At 49.9% G+C, this 17956-nt stretch overlaps 1 protein-coding gene across 1 annotated transcript; it reads right to left on the reverse strand.

Moving 5' to 3' along the window:
- Positions 1 to 6915: 6915 nt before the first annotated feature.
- UBIAD1 (UbiA prenyltransferase domain containing 1) lies at positions 6916 to 17396 on the reverse strand. Its single transcript, XM_080920759.1, has 2 exons — positions 16589 to 17396; positions 6916 to 8968 (listed from the first exon to the last, which is right to left on the reverse strand). The coding sequence occupies exons 1-2, from the start codon at positions 17115 to 17117 to the stop codon at positions 8481 to 8483; spliced, it is 1017 nt and encodes a 338-aa protein (XP_080776885.1). The 5' UTR covers positions 17118 to 17396; the 3' UTR covers positions 6916 to 8480.
- Between the last annotated feature and the right edge of the window lie 560 nt (positions 17397 to 17956).

Below are 17956 nucleotides of genomic sequence, written 5' to 3' on the forward strand. Positions count from 1 at the left end.
CAGTGTACAGCAGGGACGCTGGCCCATGCCACAGAGCATAGTGGGCAGAGCAATGGGCAGGGAGTCAAAGACCCAGTTCCTAAGCCCAGCTGTGCTGCTGGTGCTGTGCTCTTGGGTTCTGAATCTGATGACATCATCAGCAAGGTGCTAACTCTGTCGGAAGAGCCTCACTCTCCTCATTAATAAACTGGGTCATGGCATTGCTCAAATGTGGCAATCAGCTGGTGATGAACCCAATCCAGGTGACAGGGCAGAATTGAGAGCCAGAGTGTGAGATGCGTCAGCATGCACTTCTGTGGGTGTCTTCTCCCCACCCATGGCTGCGGCAGTCTAAAGCTGGCTCCAGATCTCAGGGACAGCTGAGGTGACTTGCAGGGGCAGCCACATAAAGCCAGTGATTAAATCATCCATTTCTCAAAGAGAAGCCCCCTCTCTCTAGTGGAGTACCCATGCCCTGATTCTTCTTCCTGTCCTCTAACACCCAGAGCAGCCAGCTTGGGAGTCTGTTTAGGTGCCAGAGAGCAAAGGGGGTGCTGAGGGGGACTGGGGGGAGGGTTAGAAGGGGAAGGGAGATGAGGGGAGATTGTTGGGACAATGGCAAAAGAGGCAGCTGTGGCTCTTTTAACGTGTAAAATGAAAATGAGATTTATATTTAAAAACCAAAACCATGCCTCCTCTCCTGCCTTCAAAGGAAAGGGGAGCATGGCATAGAGGATGACTTGAACCCTGGAAATGCTGCATTTGGGGTCAGGAGAGAACCTGCTGAAGTGGGACCTCCAATAGACGGCTAGGGGTCTTTGAGGGAGTCACCTAATCTCTCAGAACATCTTGACTCAAATTTTGTAGTCGCTTCAGGACAAAAGGGGGCTGGGTGACAGACCCAAGTGTTCTCCCAAATCCTGGCTACCACGGCTCTCATGACTGGTCATGGGACAGGCTGCTACTGCTCTATCAACAAGAGAGATTCATGCCTCCAACTCGTGGGGCCAGCATAGGATCCCAGAGCAGGGCCTAGCTCCCTCCTGAGGAGGCGGGGGCTTTCTTCATAGCTCCTGGTAAACCAGCTCCACAGCATCTACCGCACGTCCTGAGGCGTGGATTACGAGGGCTCAGCCTCACTTGAGGGATTTGCCTATCTTTGCCTTCATGCCGCCTCCTGCTGCAGTTTCTCTTCGAGGAGAGATGAGTCTTCTCAGCAGAGCAGCCAGGCCCTGCATCCAGCCGGCAGCAGCTCTAACCTGACAGGATAAAGAACAGCTGTATCTCTCTGCCTCTGCCTGGAGCCGCTCTGGGCTATCATTTGCTCGCAGCCCCTGTGGTTTCTTTTCATCCTCCCCAGAACAGCATGGAGTTTGGTTATCTGGTAATTGAGATTGTTCTACAAGGTGGAGCTCATTGCACTGAGTCCCAAGAATTTTTGATGCTTTCTGAATACCTGGCACACTGTCCTATTACAGAGCAAGGGGGCACACACTCCAAACGGTCTCACATATATGTACACATGCACACGCACAGTTAAAGATATACTAACAACTCTGGTAAAATGGACTTGGGCATTCTGGAGATAGTCGCACCTTGTTGAACTAAGACTGTACTCCAAGATGTGGCCTTGAACCTAGGAGGTACCTCTCTGCAGGTCACGCAGACTCTCTACCCACTATTGCTCCTGGTGAGCCCCAGAACAGGCCTGGCTCTCTTCTGCAAGAAAGGCTCTGAATAGGTTGTCCTTGGTTGCTACAGAGAACTGTGTATTGACGCCAGTGTGTAGCAATCATTGGAGAGGCCTAACAAAAGAGCAGAGAGGCAGGGACAACAGGAATGAAGCCCTCACTCCCAGTAGATGCAGGCTCAGAGCTTGCTTCTTGCAACACTCTCCCTGGGCCTCATCGTTCAAGGCCATCCATCTGGATTTGGTACTGGCAGCCTGGGCTGATCCGATGTGCTATCATCCCCCTCTGCTTGTTCCTCAACAAGGCATCTGTCACTCCTCTGACGGCTTTGACCTTGGCAGTGATAAGGGCACCTTTGGTACATCTGCCTCAACACAACAGTCGTCTGGCTATGTGAACAGAAGATAGAAGGAAAAGTGCCTTGGATAGACTCAGCAGCAGGGAGGGATGGAGGGGGCGTGTCTCTAGCTGTGAGGACAGATATACCAGGTCACCAGCACCTCTCCTGGTCTCTTAGGAACCTGAGCTCTATCCATTGTCATCTCCTCCCAGAAGCCCCCCGACTGGCTCCAAGCTGTAGATGATCGCCACCCTCCATGAGCTACATATAGTTCTTGATCTCTGTTCTATAGCTGAATTTGTCTAATGCCTTCGCCTTTCCCTAATGTAAGCACACTCACCCAAAGGGGCAGCCTCCTCACTGCCTATGCCCAGCCTACACCCAAGTAACTCTCAGGAGAGGAGCAGATCCTGGTCCCCCTGAAGGTGAACTGGAGTTCTCTCCGAGGCCCCCTGGTAGCTGGTTGCAGTCTTACCAGGCTGGGCTGTTTCCATAGACCCTCTGTTTCAGTGACCAGGTGAGTGCTGGAGAAAAAAAAAAAAAAGGCTGAAGGCAGACAGAGGGGTGGGAGCCCACATTTAACTTGAGAATGGGCCTTCCTCTCCAGCTGAGGTGAGCAGTCTACAAAGATGGACAGAATCTGGCTTGAAAACTTGACCCCACTCCCTACCCCCACAGTAATGTAGACTTACCTTCTCTCTCACCACTGAGCAACTGGAGGCCCAAAGCAGAGTGCTCAAGGGGACCTCACTTTAAAGACAGAAACACTGGAGCCCAGTGTCAAGACGGGAGGCAGCTCCTAAGGGGGCCTGGTGTTTCCTCTCTCCTCATCTCTTCCAACTGGGCTGCCTCTTGGCCATCTTGGAATGGCATGTGGAAGGTGGCTGGCTCACTCTAAGGAGAACTGCCTTCTTGGCCTGTAGCTGCTGGCCCAGACACTCCCACATTTGGGAACCTTCTTAGCGCCGTGACCACAGGAAGGCCATGTGGGGCTCCAGCCCTCTCAGGCCTCAGTCCAGCGATTCCTTTCTCATACCTCCCACTCCCAGGACTGACCAGTGGATGGAGTCCTCTCGTGTGCAGGACACCGAGGTAAGCAGAGCCAGGACAGAGGCCATGGGAGAGATTCGCATGGGCACAGACTGAGGTTTGAATGATGGGTGATCTGGGCAATTAATCATCTCCCTTTACTCAGCTTTTTGTCTCGTGAAAAAAAAAAAAAAGACCTCAACAGCCTATTCATAGAGCTCTTAGGAGCATTAAAACAATGTACTTAAGCTTCAGAACAGTGCTTGGCACACAGTGAGCTTCCAATACATGGCAACGTCAGCCCCGACGTTCCCTCCGTCACTTATCCGACACCTTAATTATTTATGGCTCTGGAAACACCAGCTGGACCTGAAGAGAGCTTCAAGTTACTGGTATTTCTCCCTTCCACTTCAAACCGAGTGGAATTCGCTGTCCTTACTGCTGCGGGTCAGCCAGCCATGTGGTACGCTGGTGTTTGTCTGTCGGCAAGCCTGTCCCATGGGGTCTAGGCACTCCCAAGCCCGTGGTTGAAACCCACTATGGTCATTTGTGCAGGAGCTGAAACAGTCTTACCTGCCTGTCCACCATTGACAGGAAACACGCTAACAAACAGAACACACGCTGGAGCTGTCTTGTTATACAATGACTCTAGCTCTGACTGTGGTGGTGATTCTAAGCTGTGCTGGCAAACGCAGAGACAAAGGTATGGCTGGAGCATGGGGTGTGGACCTTGGGGCATGCTTTAATTACCACAGAGCCCAGAGCAATTTCCCGTTACCTGCCACACACAGTTTGGTCCGGAGCATGTGACCAAGACATCCACTGCCTCCTCTTGTGCTTCTCATCCTGGGAGGTAGGAGAGTGTCTCTCAGTCACAACTGATGGTGAGCTCCGAGGTTGCCAGGGCCTCACTAGGCTTCACCATACTCTGCTGTCCTGGCAAATGGCTGCCACGTGAGTACAGGTCTCACCAGAAGCTCTCTCTTACATCAGCCTGCACGGTCTGCAGCCAGGAACGAAAGAGGCTGACGGTCACTGGCAGTGGGCTCAGAGGAGAGCGGCTGTCAGCCACCTCCCTTCAAGGACCATTGAGGGGGAAGTCAACTGCCTGGCCATGTGTCTGGGTGTGTGTCTGTCTATGACTTTTGAAAAGCAAACAAAACGGGATTCCGGTATCACTCGTCACAGCTGTGATGACACTTAGAAGCTGAAATGTCAACGTGTTTCTTGTGCCCTCTGTTTCCAACCCTCACAGGCATGTCCACCGAGCAACTCAATCCGAACAGCCGTACCACAGGGTTTAAAGGCCCCGGTTGTCTCATCTGACCTCTCTGTGGTGTGACTCTTTGCTTCAGCATTCTCGCCAAGGAATCACCTTTCTTTTCTCTTTAGTTATAGCAAAGTCGCCACCCACTGGGATGTTCTGAACACTCCAACTGCTGTTTCCACTCATGGCTAGAGAGGTTCCTTTAACAAACAAGCACTGTTACATAGGGTCATGCAACTCCCATCTGCAAGTCCCGGTTTTGCTCTTAGAACACCACATGCCTAGCCCAATCCCTTTTCCCCAAGACACAACTCTTTTGGGTCTCCTTTCCAGACCAATGTGGTCTTGTGCGCTCTCATCCTCCCAAATGCTTCTTGGACAATTTGTTAATAACGCCTTCAAAATATGGTTCCCACACTGAGAACCTGTAAAATGTCTGCTACAGCTGTTACCCATGCAATAACCACACACACGTGCACACACTCACACACACCTAGAAATGTAGTCAGCCCCAACTACATCTCCATTCATTCTGCATCCCAGATGCTGTCAAAGGTTCTTCTGAAATCCAAATGCACATCTCTGTGATATGCTCCTGATCTGTCTCCACACTAGGCAAACAAGGTGTCCAGGTTCAAGTCCAGCCCACGAAAAACGGCCAGGGCTTCTGCCTCCTTTCTCTGGACTACAGTCTCCTGCCTGTCAATCTCCTGTAGCACAGTAACCTTCACCAAGGTCATCACTGCCTCAGTCTGAGGTTAGGGCCAGGTTCCGGTGTGGGTGTGGTTATCAATACATAGAGTGAGACGGAACACAGTGAGTTAATGATTCTTTCCCCTCCGGGCCAGCCTTGAGGTTCCACCTAGGTGGGACACTGGGTGAGGGTTTAACGAACATATGGAAGGAGGGCAGGTTTGAGCAGCAGAGGTGAACAGGGAAACTACGGAAAGGAAAGTTCACAGAGCCCTAGGTAGAAAATGGGTATAGGGTGGCAAGAACCAGCATCCCACACAGGCCCATGGTACCTGTCAGCAGGGGCATCCTGAACCCTTCAAGGTTCAGGGTGGATTCCAGGCCTGAACCCCAGCACCAGGTAGCAGAGAGGCAACCTTACGGCTGGTAAATGGAAGAACTAAAGACCTAGCTAAAATCCCTGACTTCTGCCCCTCCCACCCCCAGACTGAGGGGTCCCCAGTGACCAACCATATAGGAAGGGAAAGATCCTGAGGTGCCTGGAATTGAGGTCAGCTAGTGAGCAGAATAAACCTAACTCAGACAGTAAAGGTGTGTGACCATGCAGCCTAGAGTCATTCTAAAGCCCACAGCCGAATCTGCTCTCCCATCACAGGGCACCTCCTTCTCAATCACACTCCAATATCCAGGAGACCTGAGTGTATTGCTCTGCATTTACTCACGCTGGCTTTCTCTCTTGACCCGTGGAAGCAGCTCTCTAATTCATAAGCATCCTAATTATCAGTCTTTCTCTAGAATGTCTTCCTCTGAGATCTCCCAAAGCTTCAAATTGGGCTGCCTTACTCCGGTTGTTAATAACAGGTGTTGAGTCTTGCTGGGCAAAGGGCAAAGGGCAGGGCTTGTTCCAATGTGCTGCTGAAGGCTGCCTTCCCTGCTGCTACTGACATACTGATCCGTCAGCTCTCTCCCATGGCGCATTCAGCCTCAGGAATTTATCTAAGCACGGTGATATCCATTCCACATATCTCTGCCTCGTTCATAAGGATATATTGTCAAATGCCTAGCTGAAACGTAAATGCACTCCATCTACTACATGTTCCTAATCCATCAGCACGGTGACCTGGCAGAAGAAAAATGTGAGCAGGGGAGGGGAGAGGGAAGTCAGGTTAATGTGGTCTGGCCGGCTGGCTCTCAATGGCCCCTATCCTAGGCAGGGTTACCAATGCTGCGAAGAAACCCCATGACCAAAGCCACTTAGTGAGGAAAGGGTTTCCTTGACTTTCTATGACAAAAATGACACTTCCTCATTCTTGTTCACTGGAAAACAGAGCAGAAACTAACGGGGCAGGAACCCGGAGGCAGAAGCTGATGCAGAGGACATGGAGGGATGCTGCTTACTGGCTTGCTCCTCGTAGCTTTCTCAGCCTGCTTTCTTACAGAACCCAGGACCACCAGCCTGGGGGTGGTACCACCCACAATGAGCTGGGCCCTTCCACATCAATCACGAATGTTAAAAACTGCCCAATGGCCTTGCCTACAGCCTGGTCCTATGGAGGCTTTTTCTCAACTGAAGCTCCCTTCTAGTGAGTCAAGCTTATGTCAAGTTGTCACAAAACCATCAATCCTGGCCAAACAGTTCCCAAATTCATCACTGGTAATGAGGTGACCCTCTACCATACAGCACTGTCCCGAAGTCCCGGGATGAGTTTTTGTTTTGGAGACAAGATCTCACTGTGTATCTGATCCTCACACTCCTAGAGATCCTCTAGCCTGACTCCCATGCCCGGTACTCTCCGAAGTCTCTGCACATTTCCAGTAAGAGAAGCAGGTGGAAATCAAAGAAACACGAAGCCACTGACATATATTTTCTCTTATTTTAATTAACAAATTTACAGGAAACCTTCATTGAATCAAGAGACATAATACAAATTATGGTGGTCTGTATACAAAATGTGGCATCAAAGATGGCCTCTGGGATCATATATAAAAATAGGCATTTAAAATCTGCACCGAGCTTGGTGTAGCAGCCGACACAGTTCTGATGAGGGTAGCCACATGTAAGGCCTGGCTTATGGACGGTGAGAATCATTGGTACTCCAGGCTCTGGGTGACAATGGTCAGCCCCAAGCAGGGATCATAGGCAGGACACTCCAAAGCACCAGATGCCACAAACCGGGCATACTGGGGAGAAGAGGAAAGAACACACCTTTCCTAGGTTTCTGGACCCTGATCCAAGCTCAGGGAGCCTGGCTCTCTGGTAGACAAACCACCCTGACTATAAAGAACTCTGGGCAATGTTTAAATGTTTTCCCAAGGACGTGACCCAGTGCTAACTCAAGGTGGTTTCCTGCAGGCTGAGAGCCTGCGGCACCCTTCAGGACAGCTGACCAGAGTAAAGCTCACTGGAGATGGTGTCATACTCGGAAGGGTATGACAGGAAAGAGTGAGACACTGCTGGACTTTGGACATGACCTCGTTGAAGCCACCTACTGTCTGAAGGCAACAGAGCACAGAGAGATGCAGAACCATGTTCATAGTTCTTTCACGAGCAGCGCCTCTCGTTCTGGCTGAGTGGGGGCAGGACTATTGTCCGCTGGCTTGTACATTCAGGAGGCCCCTGCTTTGCCCATCCTGTGAATGGGCGCAAGGATCCCTGACTTGTGTTACTGTTGCCCATAATCTGGACAGAGATGCTGGGTAGGCAAGAGGAATACCTGGAGAGGCAGCTAGAAGACAAGCCCTGTGGGCTTTAAATGCCCATCCACTACCACTTCAGGTCCCCAAATTACTGCCATCCTAGTGGAGTCTACAGAGGGAAGCAGCCCCCCACCCGTGTGCCATATTTTACTGAGAGGGGGTGCTTCTCTCAGCCGCCCCAGGCTTAACTGTCTTGCTGCAGGTGATCTGACACTTTCCTCCAGTGGTGAGGAGTGAAAGGAGACATGAAGGACAGAAACGTCTGAACCACCAACTACACAAAAAGCCAGGAGCACATGCTGTTAATGAGGGCCCTTCTGTAGCAGGCAGCACATTCGGGGGACAGGTGCTCCGTGTAAATGGGACCTGGCACCAATTACTACAATTTCCTACGTGCCAAGGTAACAGGGCAGTACCATGCCTTGTCACTACGGCTCTTTTGGGACACAGCTCCTTCACACATTGTCAAGGCATTCTGTCTAGAACAAGTGGGAAAAATGGATATTCCATCCTAAAGTGGCCTGACAACACCCTCTAGTGGAGATTATAAAAACACAGGGACAGTGTGTCCAATTCATCTGCAGACACTAGAGTGGTTTCAGGGTTCCCTGTAACATGGACACAAATCACAAGCAGATTATCTTTAGGGAGATAATCCCAAAATACAAGGGCAGGAGTTCTCAGCCTATGCTGTGCACCCAGCCTGGCCAGCGGCACCCCTCTCAGCCTCTGGCTTCTGTACCTCCTAAGGAGGGGCTGTGCCGTGTGGGAGCTGCCGGTCTCCTCAGAGTCTGGGCAGGCTGCCTGCTGGTGCCAGGATTATGCCAAAGACATAGAAAAGCCCCAGCAGGAGGTTGAGCTTGGCTGTCTTCTGGGGCAGCTTGTTGAACACTTGGCTGCGGAACTGCCTCTCAAGGGAGAAGGCCATGGGGATGGTGAGTAGGGGCAGCGCCAGGCTGATGCTACAGTGTGTGGCCAGGATGGTGAAGATTAGGTAGGGCAGAAAGAGCAGTGTGTTATAGAGGACATAGGAGAGGGTGGGCCCGATGAGGATGGCCAGCGTGACAATGCCAGCCTCCCGGTCAGATTCCATGTCCCTGGTGTTGTTGGAATGGAGAATGGCTTCTGTGCTGAGGGCCAGAGGGATGGCGTAGACTAGAGGGAAGATGGCCAAGGATCCCACCTGGACAGCGTAGGCAAACACCACGGCCAGCGGGCCGAAAGTGATGAGGATGATGAGGTCTCCCAGTGCCACGTACTTGAATCCAATTCCTGTGGCCAGAAAAGCCAGAGAGGCAGTGTGAATCAAGGGCTGGACACTGAGGGTCTGTCCAAGAGAATACCATGTCTGATGAGAGGCTATGAGGGTGAGAAATCACTGGAACCCCCAAACAACCCTATACAGACTCAGATTTCTGAGTCCAACTGCCAGGTACCTGCCAAGTTTGCCTTTTAGGAATTGTCCCAAAAAACAGTTTCTGTCCCAAGGTGCCCAGAGATGACAGGAGCTAAGAACATGCAAAAGGTTTTAGTGCACTGATTTCTTTTGACCCTCTCCAGCCCTGCAAGGCAAAATGTACAGCTTGCCTGCCCCCCACCCCCACCCTGAGTCTTTTCTGGTTTGGAAGAGACCAGTGAGACACCACAGCATCTCACAGCCTGTAACTTCCACAGAAAGAAACTGTCACCCACGTAGAGAAAAGCAGAGGAAGTCATCGTGCATTGTACCGTCTGTGGATCTCATCAGCCAAAACTCTGCTCCAAAGCCTGCCTGTTCCCTCCCTTTAGCACCTTCCCTCCAGCCCTGGTACCTCGCTACAGCCTACTGTGGTCCAAAGCAGGGTCTTCTTACTCTGGAATACTGCCACACCCTCCTTGTGGCTTCTGATCTTGTAAGAATCTCTCACCCTATCCCAGTGTCTTTAAAACTTCCCGTTTGCCCTTTCTCCCAACACACACTCAAATCAAACAACCCTGTCTTTGGAATCAAAGTCCCAGCATCTGGCTTGTCATAACTGGCTCCCTAGTTCTTGGCACTGGGGCTGCACTGAACACAGACACAGTAACAAACACTTCTAACTCAAGAATCCTTCCACTACGACTGGAACAGGTAAAGCCATGTGCAACGGTGGGAGCTGGCCAAGAGCTGACCCTGTGAAGTCTTTGAATCTAATGATGTTATAATGTGTGGTCTCGGGATATCTGACCACATTTTAACCAGTCTAAAAATGACAGATGACAACGGTCTGCAGGGGATCAAAACCACGGGAACCAAGGACCAAGGTCTGGCCAACCTCACCTTTCCAGAAGCAGTGTGGGTCTGCTGGCACCAAATGAGTGCCCCTGGTTTTTTATTTGAAAGCAGCATCCCTACAATGCACCACAGGCATGACTCCTCAGGAAGCAGCCAAAAAGTGACATGGAGCTTCAGCTCGCTGACTTCCTTTTTCTTCTCGTTATTGCACACTGGCCAAAGCCTAAGCACGTGTCCCCAAACACTGCAGGCCTCTCAGTCCTTGTCTGGAGCCCCTTCCTACCACATAGCTATTTTCCTACCTGTATTTCAAAGGCATGACTTTGTCTCTCTGTGTCTCTCTGTCCCCTCGCCGCCCCATCTCCCTCCTCCCAGCAGCTAGATTTACAATTTGCTTCTCCTGATGTCTTTCTCTCTGATTCTAATGTGTTACTTGAGCTTCAGAACACAGCACAACGCAACAGAAACCTGTCCTGACCTTAGGTCCTCCACTAAAGCCAAGCACAAACACACTCGAGGGATGAGAAAGGTCTGATAACGTCGAGTTTATCTGATGCAATAAAATGACTGAGCCTTTGGAAACAGCACTTTCTCAGTGTGGGAGATATGGCCTAAGACCATAGGTGCCTCCTGACTCAGAGATGTGATCCTCGTGGGAGTCTCTTTTCAAGTGTTCCCACCCTCTGCAACACCGTGTTCTGAAGGAGATAACACAAGTGAAATACTGGGTCCGTTTTCCACACAGCAGCCAGAATTAATCTGTTAAGACCTACATCAAAAAGTTGGCAAGGGCCAAGTGGTAGTGTATGCCTGTAATACTAGCACTTGAAAGACAGAGGCAGGAGGATCATGAGTTTCTGGCCAGCCTGGCCACACACAAAGAGGCTAACTCTTAGAGGAAGCTGGCAAATGTGGAGAGACACTGCAAGTCTCATGCACTGGGAATATGAGCGGCATAAGTACTTCTGAAAGGAGTTGGCAGCTCTTTGTAGAGTTAAACGTCACCCAGCGGAGGCCACAACAGTTCCATTTCCAGGCATTTACTCAGGAGAAATGAAAACAAATCCTCATAAAAAGACTTGAACATGAATGTTCAGTCACAATAGAAAAAACACAGATAAAACCCTAAGGTCCCTGAACAGGTGAGCAGAACAAAAGTGTGGCCTGTCCCTCAACAGACGCACCCAACAATAAACATCAGCTCCTGACAAGCACCACAGCACACCGGGCAAAGGAAGGCAGACTCAAGAGCTCACTGAGGACGGCACCAGCAGTGGTAACTCACACCTCTGATCCCAGCGACAGAGGCAAGAGGAGCTCTGAGAGTTGGAGACCAGCCTAGTCTACATAGTGAATCCCAGGCTAGCCAGGGCCATATGTCTCACAAAACAAACAGACAACCCAGAGTTCACACTGCGGTAAACAAAGTCGTAAGTAGTCCATATGGAACAGTTCCCTCTACACGGTGCTCTAGACCACACAGAACTGGCCAGAGTGAGAGAAACTAGAAGAGCAATTACCTATTCCTCGATGAAGAGAGCTAGGGGAGGTGGGAAGAGCTAGAGAAAGTTCTGGGGGATGATGGAGATACAAGGACTACACAGCTGTTTACATCTGTCAGGGTTCACCAAGCCAAACACGCTCCACTGCACGTCAACTACATTTGCTTGTCTTTCTCTTTGACACTCCACCTTTATTGTTGTTGTTGTTTTTTTTTTTTTTTTTTTTTAAGATGGGTTGGGTGTCACTTGTAAACCCAGGCTGCCTCTGCTTCCTGCGCTAGAATTATAGATGTGGAACATCCCTGGCTGACTGTAATTCTAATAAGATAGAAAGCAAAGCCTCCCAGAGAAGGTGGCACAGGTGAAGGAGGTTAGAGTAGGCAGCACAGAGACAGGGAGAGCATTCCAGACAGAGAGGTGGGCACCTGTCAAGTGCATGCCTTGACAGCCAGGCCCGAGAGAGAAGAGGGCAGAGGTTCACAACAATGCAGGGTCCCGGGCATCACTATTACACCCTGGCTTTACTCTGAATGAGGTGGGAGCCACTGAGGAGTGGTAAACAGGACTGTCAGCTGCCTCCCACTGATAGGGTAACTATGGCTGACGGTCGGACAGTAGCCTGAAAGGGATGAGGGCAGACCATTAGGAGCTCCTGCCGGAGAGGACCACGGTGGAGGCAGGGCACGGGAAAAGAGGTCAGATCTCAAATGGATTTTTAACAGAAACACAACTTGCTGATGTGCTAGGAGCCAGATAAGAAGAGATCAGTCAGCACAGCGGTGCAATCCTTTAGTCTAGCACCATGAAGGCAGAAGCAATCAGGTCTCTGCGAGTTCAAGACCATCCTGGTTTGCAAAGCAAGTTCGATGCTACATAGAAAAACCCTGTCTCAAAAACAAAACAAATAAACAAATAAAACAATCCCGCCCCAAAAGTTAGTATAGCTGCTCATGGCTTTGTGCCTGAAGAGCTAGAAGGATGACACTGTGTGGGCTAGAGATGCAGCTCAGTAGTGAATACCTGTCTAGTGTGTGAGAAAACCTACACACACACACACACACACACACACACACACACACACACACACACACATACACACACACACATACACACACACATACACACACACACATACACACACACACATACACACACACACACATACACACACACACATACACACACACACATACACACACACATACACACACACACATACACACACACACACATACACACACACACACATACACACACACACACTCACATACACACACACACACACACATACACACACACACACACCTGCACACGCAAAGAGAAAAATAATGCCACTGAGGTAACCAGAAATTACTTCAGACGTCCTATAGGACTGAGAGCTGGATGAGCAGGGTGTGGCTCACAGGTAAGGGACACACTTGCTATGTGGTTCACAGGTAATGGGCACACTGGTCATGTGGTTCACAAGTAAGGGACACACTTGCCGTGCTGGGCCCAAGTAAAGAGAACACTGGGAACTGTCCAGCCCCCAGCTTCCATCCCTCCAGAGAAGTAGGATATGAGCCTGGAGTTTATAACCTAGAGCGTGGCAGTTGCCGGCTTAGCAAGTGACACTGGCTACAATCATCAAAGGGGCCATGAGAGAGGAAGGAGACCACAAGGCTGAGCCGGAGGCTGAGGGGCAGGGAGAAGCTGACGGATGGGAAAGAACAGACTGTTCTGTCTGTAACCACTGCTGTCCTTCCACCTGAGCCTCACTCTGCTGGACCACAGCGACCACAGACCTTTGCACTTGCTGGCCCTTCTATCAGGTTAACTGTAAACAATGGCCAGTTCTGTTTCCTTCAAGTCCTGGTTAAAATGTCACTTCAACAAGGAGAAGGCCATGGGTTAGAGAATTCCAGAAGGCTCATGTGTTGAAGAGTTAGTTCCTGGGCTGGTGGGATATTTTGTTTTTAACACTTATTTTGAGTTACGTGCGTGCATCCGTGTGAGGGGGCTCATGGGTCAGGAGTTTGAACAGGAAGTGGCCTGATGTGGTAGTGCTGGGAACTAGAGTCCTCTAGAAGAGCAACGACCATTCTAACTGCTAAGCCAGCTCTCCAGACCCTGGTAGAATTTTACAATTTTATTTATCTTTAGAATTTTTGTAGAGAGGGTGGTTCAAGGCAAGGTTTGTGTAGTCTTGGCTATCCTAGAACTAGCTCTGTAGACCAGCCTGGCCTTGAACTCACAGAGCTCCTGTGATCCGCCTCTGGGGTGCTGGGATTGAGGGCATGTGCCACCACACCCAGACAGAGGTAGAATTTGTCAGAGTGGAGCCTTAGTAGGAGGTCTTCCAGTCATGTGGGGGTGTGTACATGGAAGAGACACTTTGACCTGGGTCTAGCCTACTCCTTTTCCTCTATTCCCTCCCAGACTTCCTCAGCTATGAATCCCTGCCATAAATACCAGGCCATAGGCCAACCAATCATACATTGGATGCCTCTAAGCTAAGTAAGCCTTTCTTCACACTGAGCAGATTAATTCAAGATTAATTTGGGTACTTTGATACAGGATTGGGAAGCTGACGAACGCAGAAAGGTTCTTCCTTCCACCTGTGCCCATGTTTTTTATTACAGCTGCCTACAGCTTTCCCCTAACTTTTTTTTTTTTTTTTTTTTTTTTGAGGTAGAACCTCATCATGTAGCCAAGGCTATCCTCAAGTGTGTAAGTGTGAGTGTGTGTCTGTGTTTGTGTGTGTGACTTATATGAAACTTTCCGCTTCATTCTCCCGTGCAGGTATTAAAGTGTAGACCACCATACCCACCCAGCCTCTACTGGAACTTACTACATAGAACAGGCTAACCTCGAACTCACAGAGATCTGCCTGCCTCTACCTCAGACATTTTTTTTGAGACAGGGTTTCTCTATGTAACCCTGTCCTAGAACTCACTCTGTAGACCAGGCTAGCCTTAAACTCAAGATCTGCCTGCCTCTGCCTCCCAGTGCTGGGGTTAAATACTCCACTACTGCCTGGCTGCCTCAACTTTTTGAATTGCCCTAACTTTACATCTGGCTATAGGCAACTACAGCATCTTGATTTTCCTCCCACTCCTTCAGTCTCCTTTATATGGTCCTCATCTTCCCTCCTAAGCTGGAGGGTTACAGAGCCCAGAACTGGTCCTGTGCTTTTTACCAACACTCTAACCATCTCACCAACCTGTAGGTTTATGTTAAGGAGATACATAACTGGACAGTGACTTCCAAATACCTGTCTCTTTAGCCCAGGCCTCCTCTATAACCTGGGCTGCTTTATCCAACTACCCACCTCACATCTCCACTTGGAGCTTTAGCAGACATTAAGATAACCAGAGTTGATCTCCTGACTTCCCTCCAAAACCCTTGCCCTTCTCCTCTGTGTGACATGACACCAACTGTGCCCTTCCAGTGGCTTAGGCCAAACCTTCTGAGTTGAGCTTAATTCTGTGGAATCTCTGCCTAAGCTCCAGTTCACTGGCAAACACCGTCTACTTCCAAAGTCCATTCAGGACCTGACTCTCCTCTCTGTGGCCACCACCTTGATACAAGCCACGGAACGTCTTGCCTGGACTGCTCATGGCCTCTGACCCGGGTCTTTGTTTTTCTACCCTTGTCTGGCATTCTTATCTATTATTCCCAGTATCATGGCCGAAGAGATTCTTTCAAACCACGACTTTATACTGATCTTCAAAACCTTGCAATGGCTCCTACACTTCATAGTAAAGACGTCCATGAGCCCAAAGGGCCGAAAGTCTGCAAGCCTGCCTACCCCTTCCCAGACACTTCTTCCTCTCATCTTCTACACCCCTGGACTAACTCCCTCGTGCACATAAGTATATGTTATACAGGCACTTTGGCACTTGCTGTTCCCCTTACCTAGCGTTCTACTCCTAGACATCCAGTGACCAATCCATCCTCTCTCGCTGCCTTCCACCTAGCCCAGGTGTTACTGCTTCAGCAAGGTTCATGCCATCAAACTACATAAAGCAGTCATCGGTGTCCCCTTCTCTGCCCTGTGCCATGGCATATACCACCTCTTACACCTGGCTATGCACCACATCACACTTCAGTTAACGAAGGACCGGACACCCGATGGTCCCAAGAGATTGAAAGGGAAGAGAAAATGAAAGGCAGAGAAAATGCCTATGCTAATGACTTCCACAGTTGTCATACTATGCTTTCTTATCACACATTGACTTTGTGTTTTAATTTTATTTCAAGTGTGTGCTCAGGTATAAGAGTTTTGAGGACAACTTTCGGAAGTTGGTTTTCTCCTTCTACTTTATGGATCCTGGAGATCAAACTCAGGTCGCCAGGCTCTGTGATAGGGGCCATTATCTATCAAGCTATTTTGCCAGCCCATGTTACAGTGTTTTGGTTGTTGTAAAATTTTTATTGATGTGTGTGCACATGTGTGCTGATGCCCGCTGAGACTCCAAGAGGGTGTTGGATTTCATGAAGCTAAAGTTAAATACATTTGTCAGGCACCCAACATTAGTGCTGGGAACTGAATATGGGTCCTCTATAAGAGCAGTAATATATATAGTTATTTTTAAGTGCCGTTGAGTTTCCCACCTTTGGGGAAATCATAGGGGTCAGCATACTGGAGTGCGATGGATAATCCTCTGCCAGGGAAAACCACCTTTGAGATCATGGCATCTCTCTTGCCAGATAAGTATGAAGATTTATTTATTCTGTATTTTATGTATATGAATGCTCTGTTTGCAATGTATCCCTGCATGCCAGAAGAGGGTATGAGATCCCATTTCAGACAGTTGTGAGACACCATGTGTTTGCTGGGAAACTCAAGACTTCTAAAAGAGCAGCCAGTGCTCTTAACTGTTCAGCCAACTGTAGGGAGATCTCCAGCCCCCTTCAATAAGAGATCTTAAAGGTTAAGCCATGTCTCCAGTGGGTGAGTAGTGTTCATAATCCACTGCCAAACCAGGATCTTCACAACTTAAGGTTCCGAAGTATCCACAATACACACATTTTGGATTTCCGGTAAAGTGGTCTAACTTAGGCGTCTTTGACACTTCTTCAATCCCTATGGAAAGTCGCCGATTCCAGCTCAGGCAACTGGGACCTTAGAGCAGGAAACAGGCCAATTCTTACCTCCTGTGTAGAGAAAGGAGCCAGACAGGCCTCCAAAGTAGATGAGAGCCAAGTGCTCCAGTTTCAGAGTGGAGAGGCAGTAAAGGCAGGCAGCGCACACACAGCCCAAGGTGTAGAGAAAGACTCCAAACCGAACAACATCCTGGGGCTCCAAAATTCTGTCCACCAGAGTCCTGTCATCGCTCTTTTTGTGGTCAATGCCCTTAGAAAAGTCATAGTAAGTGTTGACCAAATTGCCGGCCCCGTGCACAGCCAGGACAGCCACTGCACAACCCAATAACAGCCTGGGATCCAGGACACCATGGGATCTGTAGGCCAAGGCACTGCCCAGGGCCACAGGGGTGAGTGAGGCACTGAAGCTCCAGGGTCTCAGGGCCAACACGTAGGAGGCGCATTTCTGTCTCCAGGATCGTTCTGGAAGTCTGTCCTGCTCGGGCCAGTCGTTCCTCTGCTCTTCCCTGTCCCCGACCTTGGTCGTCTCTCCTGTCTGGATATTAATCTTCTCCCCCGGGGCCTGTACCGCTGCCATGGAAGCTACACGTGGCTAACGTCAATTCTAAAAGTGAGCCACTCACGGGAACCGCCCCAGGACGAAGATAGGCGGGACAGCCTGGCCTGACCTTCCTTTGGTTCCGCCCCGGAACAGAGTTTGGGAGGCGGTAAAAACTGGAGACAACTGCGAGGAGGCCATGCACCGCCACGGATTCAGCGGCGCTGCCCGCTCACCTGTCACCTGAGGCCTGTCTGGGGTCCTTTCCCCGTGCCACAAGTCAATAACCCGACTCAGCCGGCAAACTCAAGCGGGCCACCGGCGCCGCCATCTTGTGCGCCCGCCTCAGGAGACCGGCCGGGAAACCCAGGCCTGGGGTGGGCAGGGCCGTGTGATTCCGCCGAGGGGCGTGGTCAGAAAAATGCGTGGTCAAAGGTCAGAGCCTGGGTTCAACAAATGAGCTTAAAAACAAGTCACTGGAAGAAAACAGCTGTTCAGCACTTCAAGGATTTCAAGGCGTGTCGCTTTTTTTTTTCCCGTTATACTAGGTCGGTTCACTTACTAAAATAAGAAATAAGACTCATTGTGAGGAAGATTACCCCTAATAAATCCTACGTTGAAAATGTTGCGCAACATGCTGGGCTGGTGGTGCATCTCTGTGGTCCTAGAACTTGGGAGATGAGGACAGAAAAAAATTCAAGGACATCCCTTACTATATAATGAGTCTGAGGCCAACCCAAGCATCAGGAGATAGTCTTTTTGATTTTCAAGACAAGTTTCTCTGTGTGGCTCTGGCTGTCTTGGAACTCACTCTGTAGACCAAGCTGGCTTCAAACTCACAGATATCTGCCTGTCTCTGTCTCCCGAGAGCTAGAATT

The sequence above is a fragment of the Micromys minutus genome, assembly GCF_963924665.1.
Source record: "Micromys minutus genome assembly, chromosome: 9".
Classification (NCBI taxonomy): Eukaryota; Metazoa; Chordata; class Mammalia; order Rodentia; family Muridae; genus Micromys; species Micromys minutus.

What these genes read in the sequence shown, in the direction of transcription:
- UBIAD1 (XM_080920759.1), bottom strand. Translation starts at nt 17,117, where the DNA reads ATGGCAGCGGTACAGGCCCCGGGGGAGAAGATTAATATCCAGACAGGA. An exon ending in CTCCTTTCTCTACACAGGAG is followed by an intron (nt 8,969 to 16,588) that starts GTAAGAATTGGC and finishes TTCTGGCCACAG; the next exon opens with GAATTGGATTCAAGTACGTG.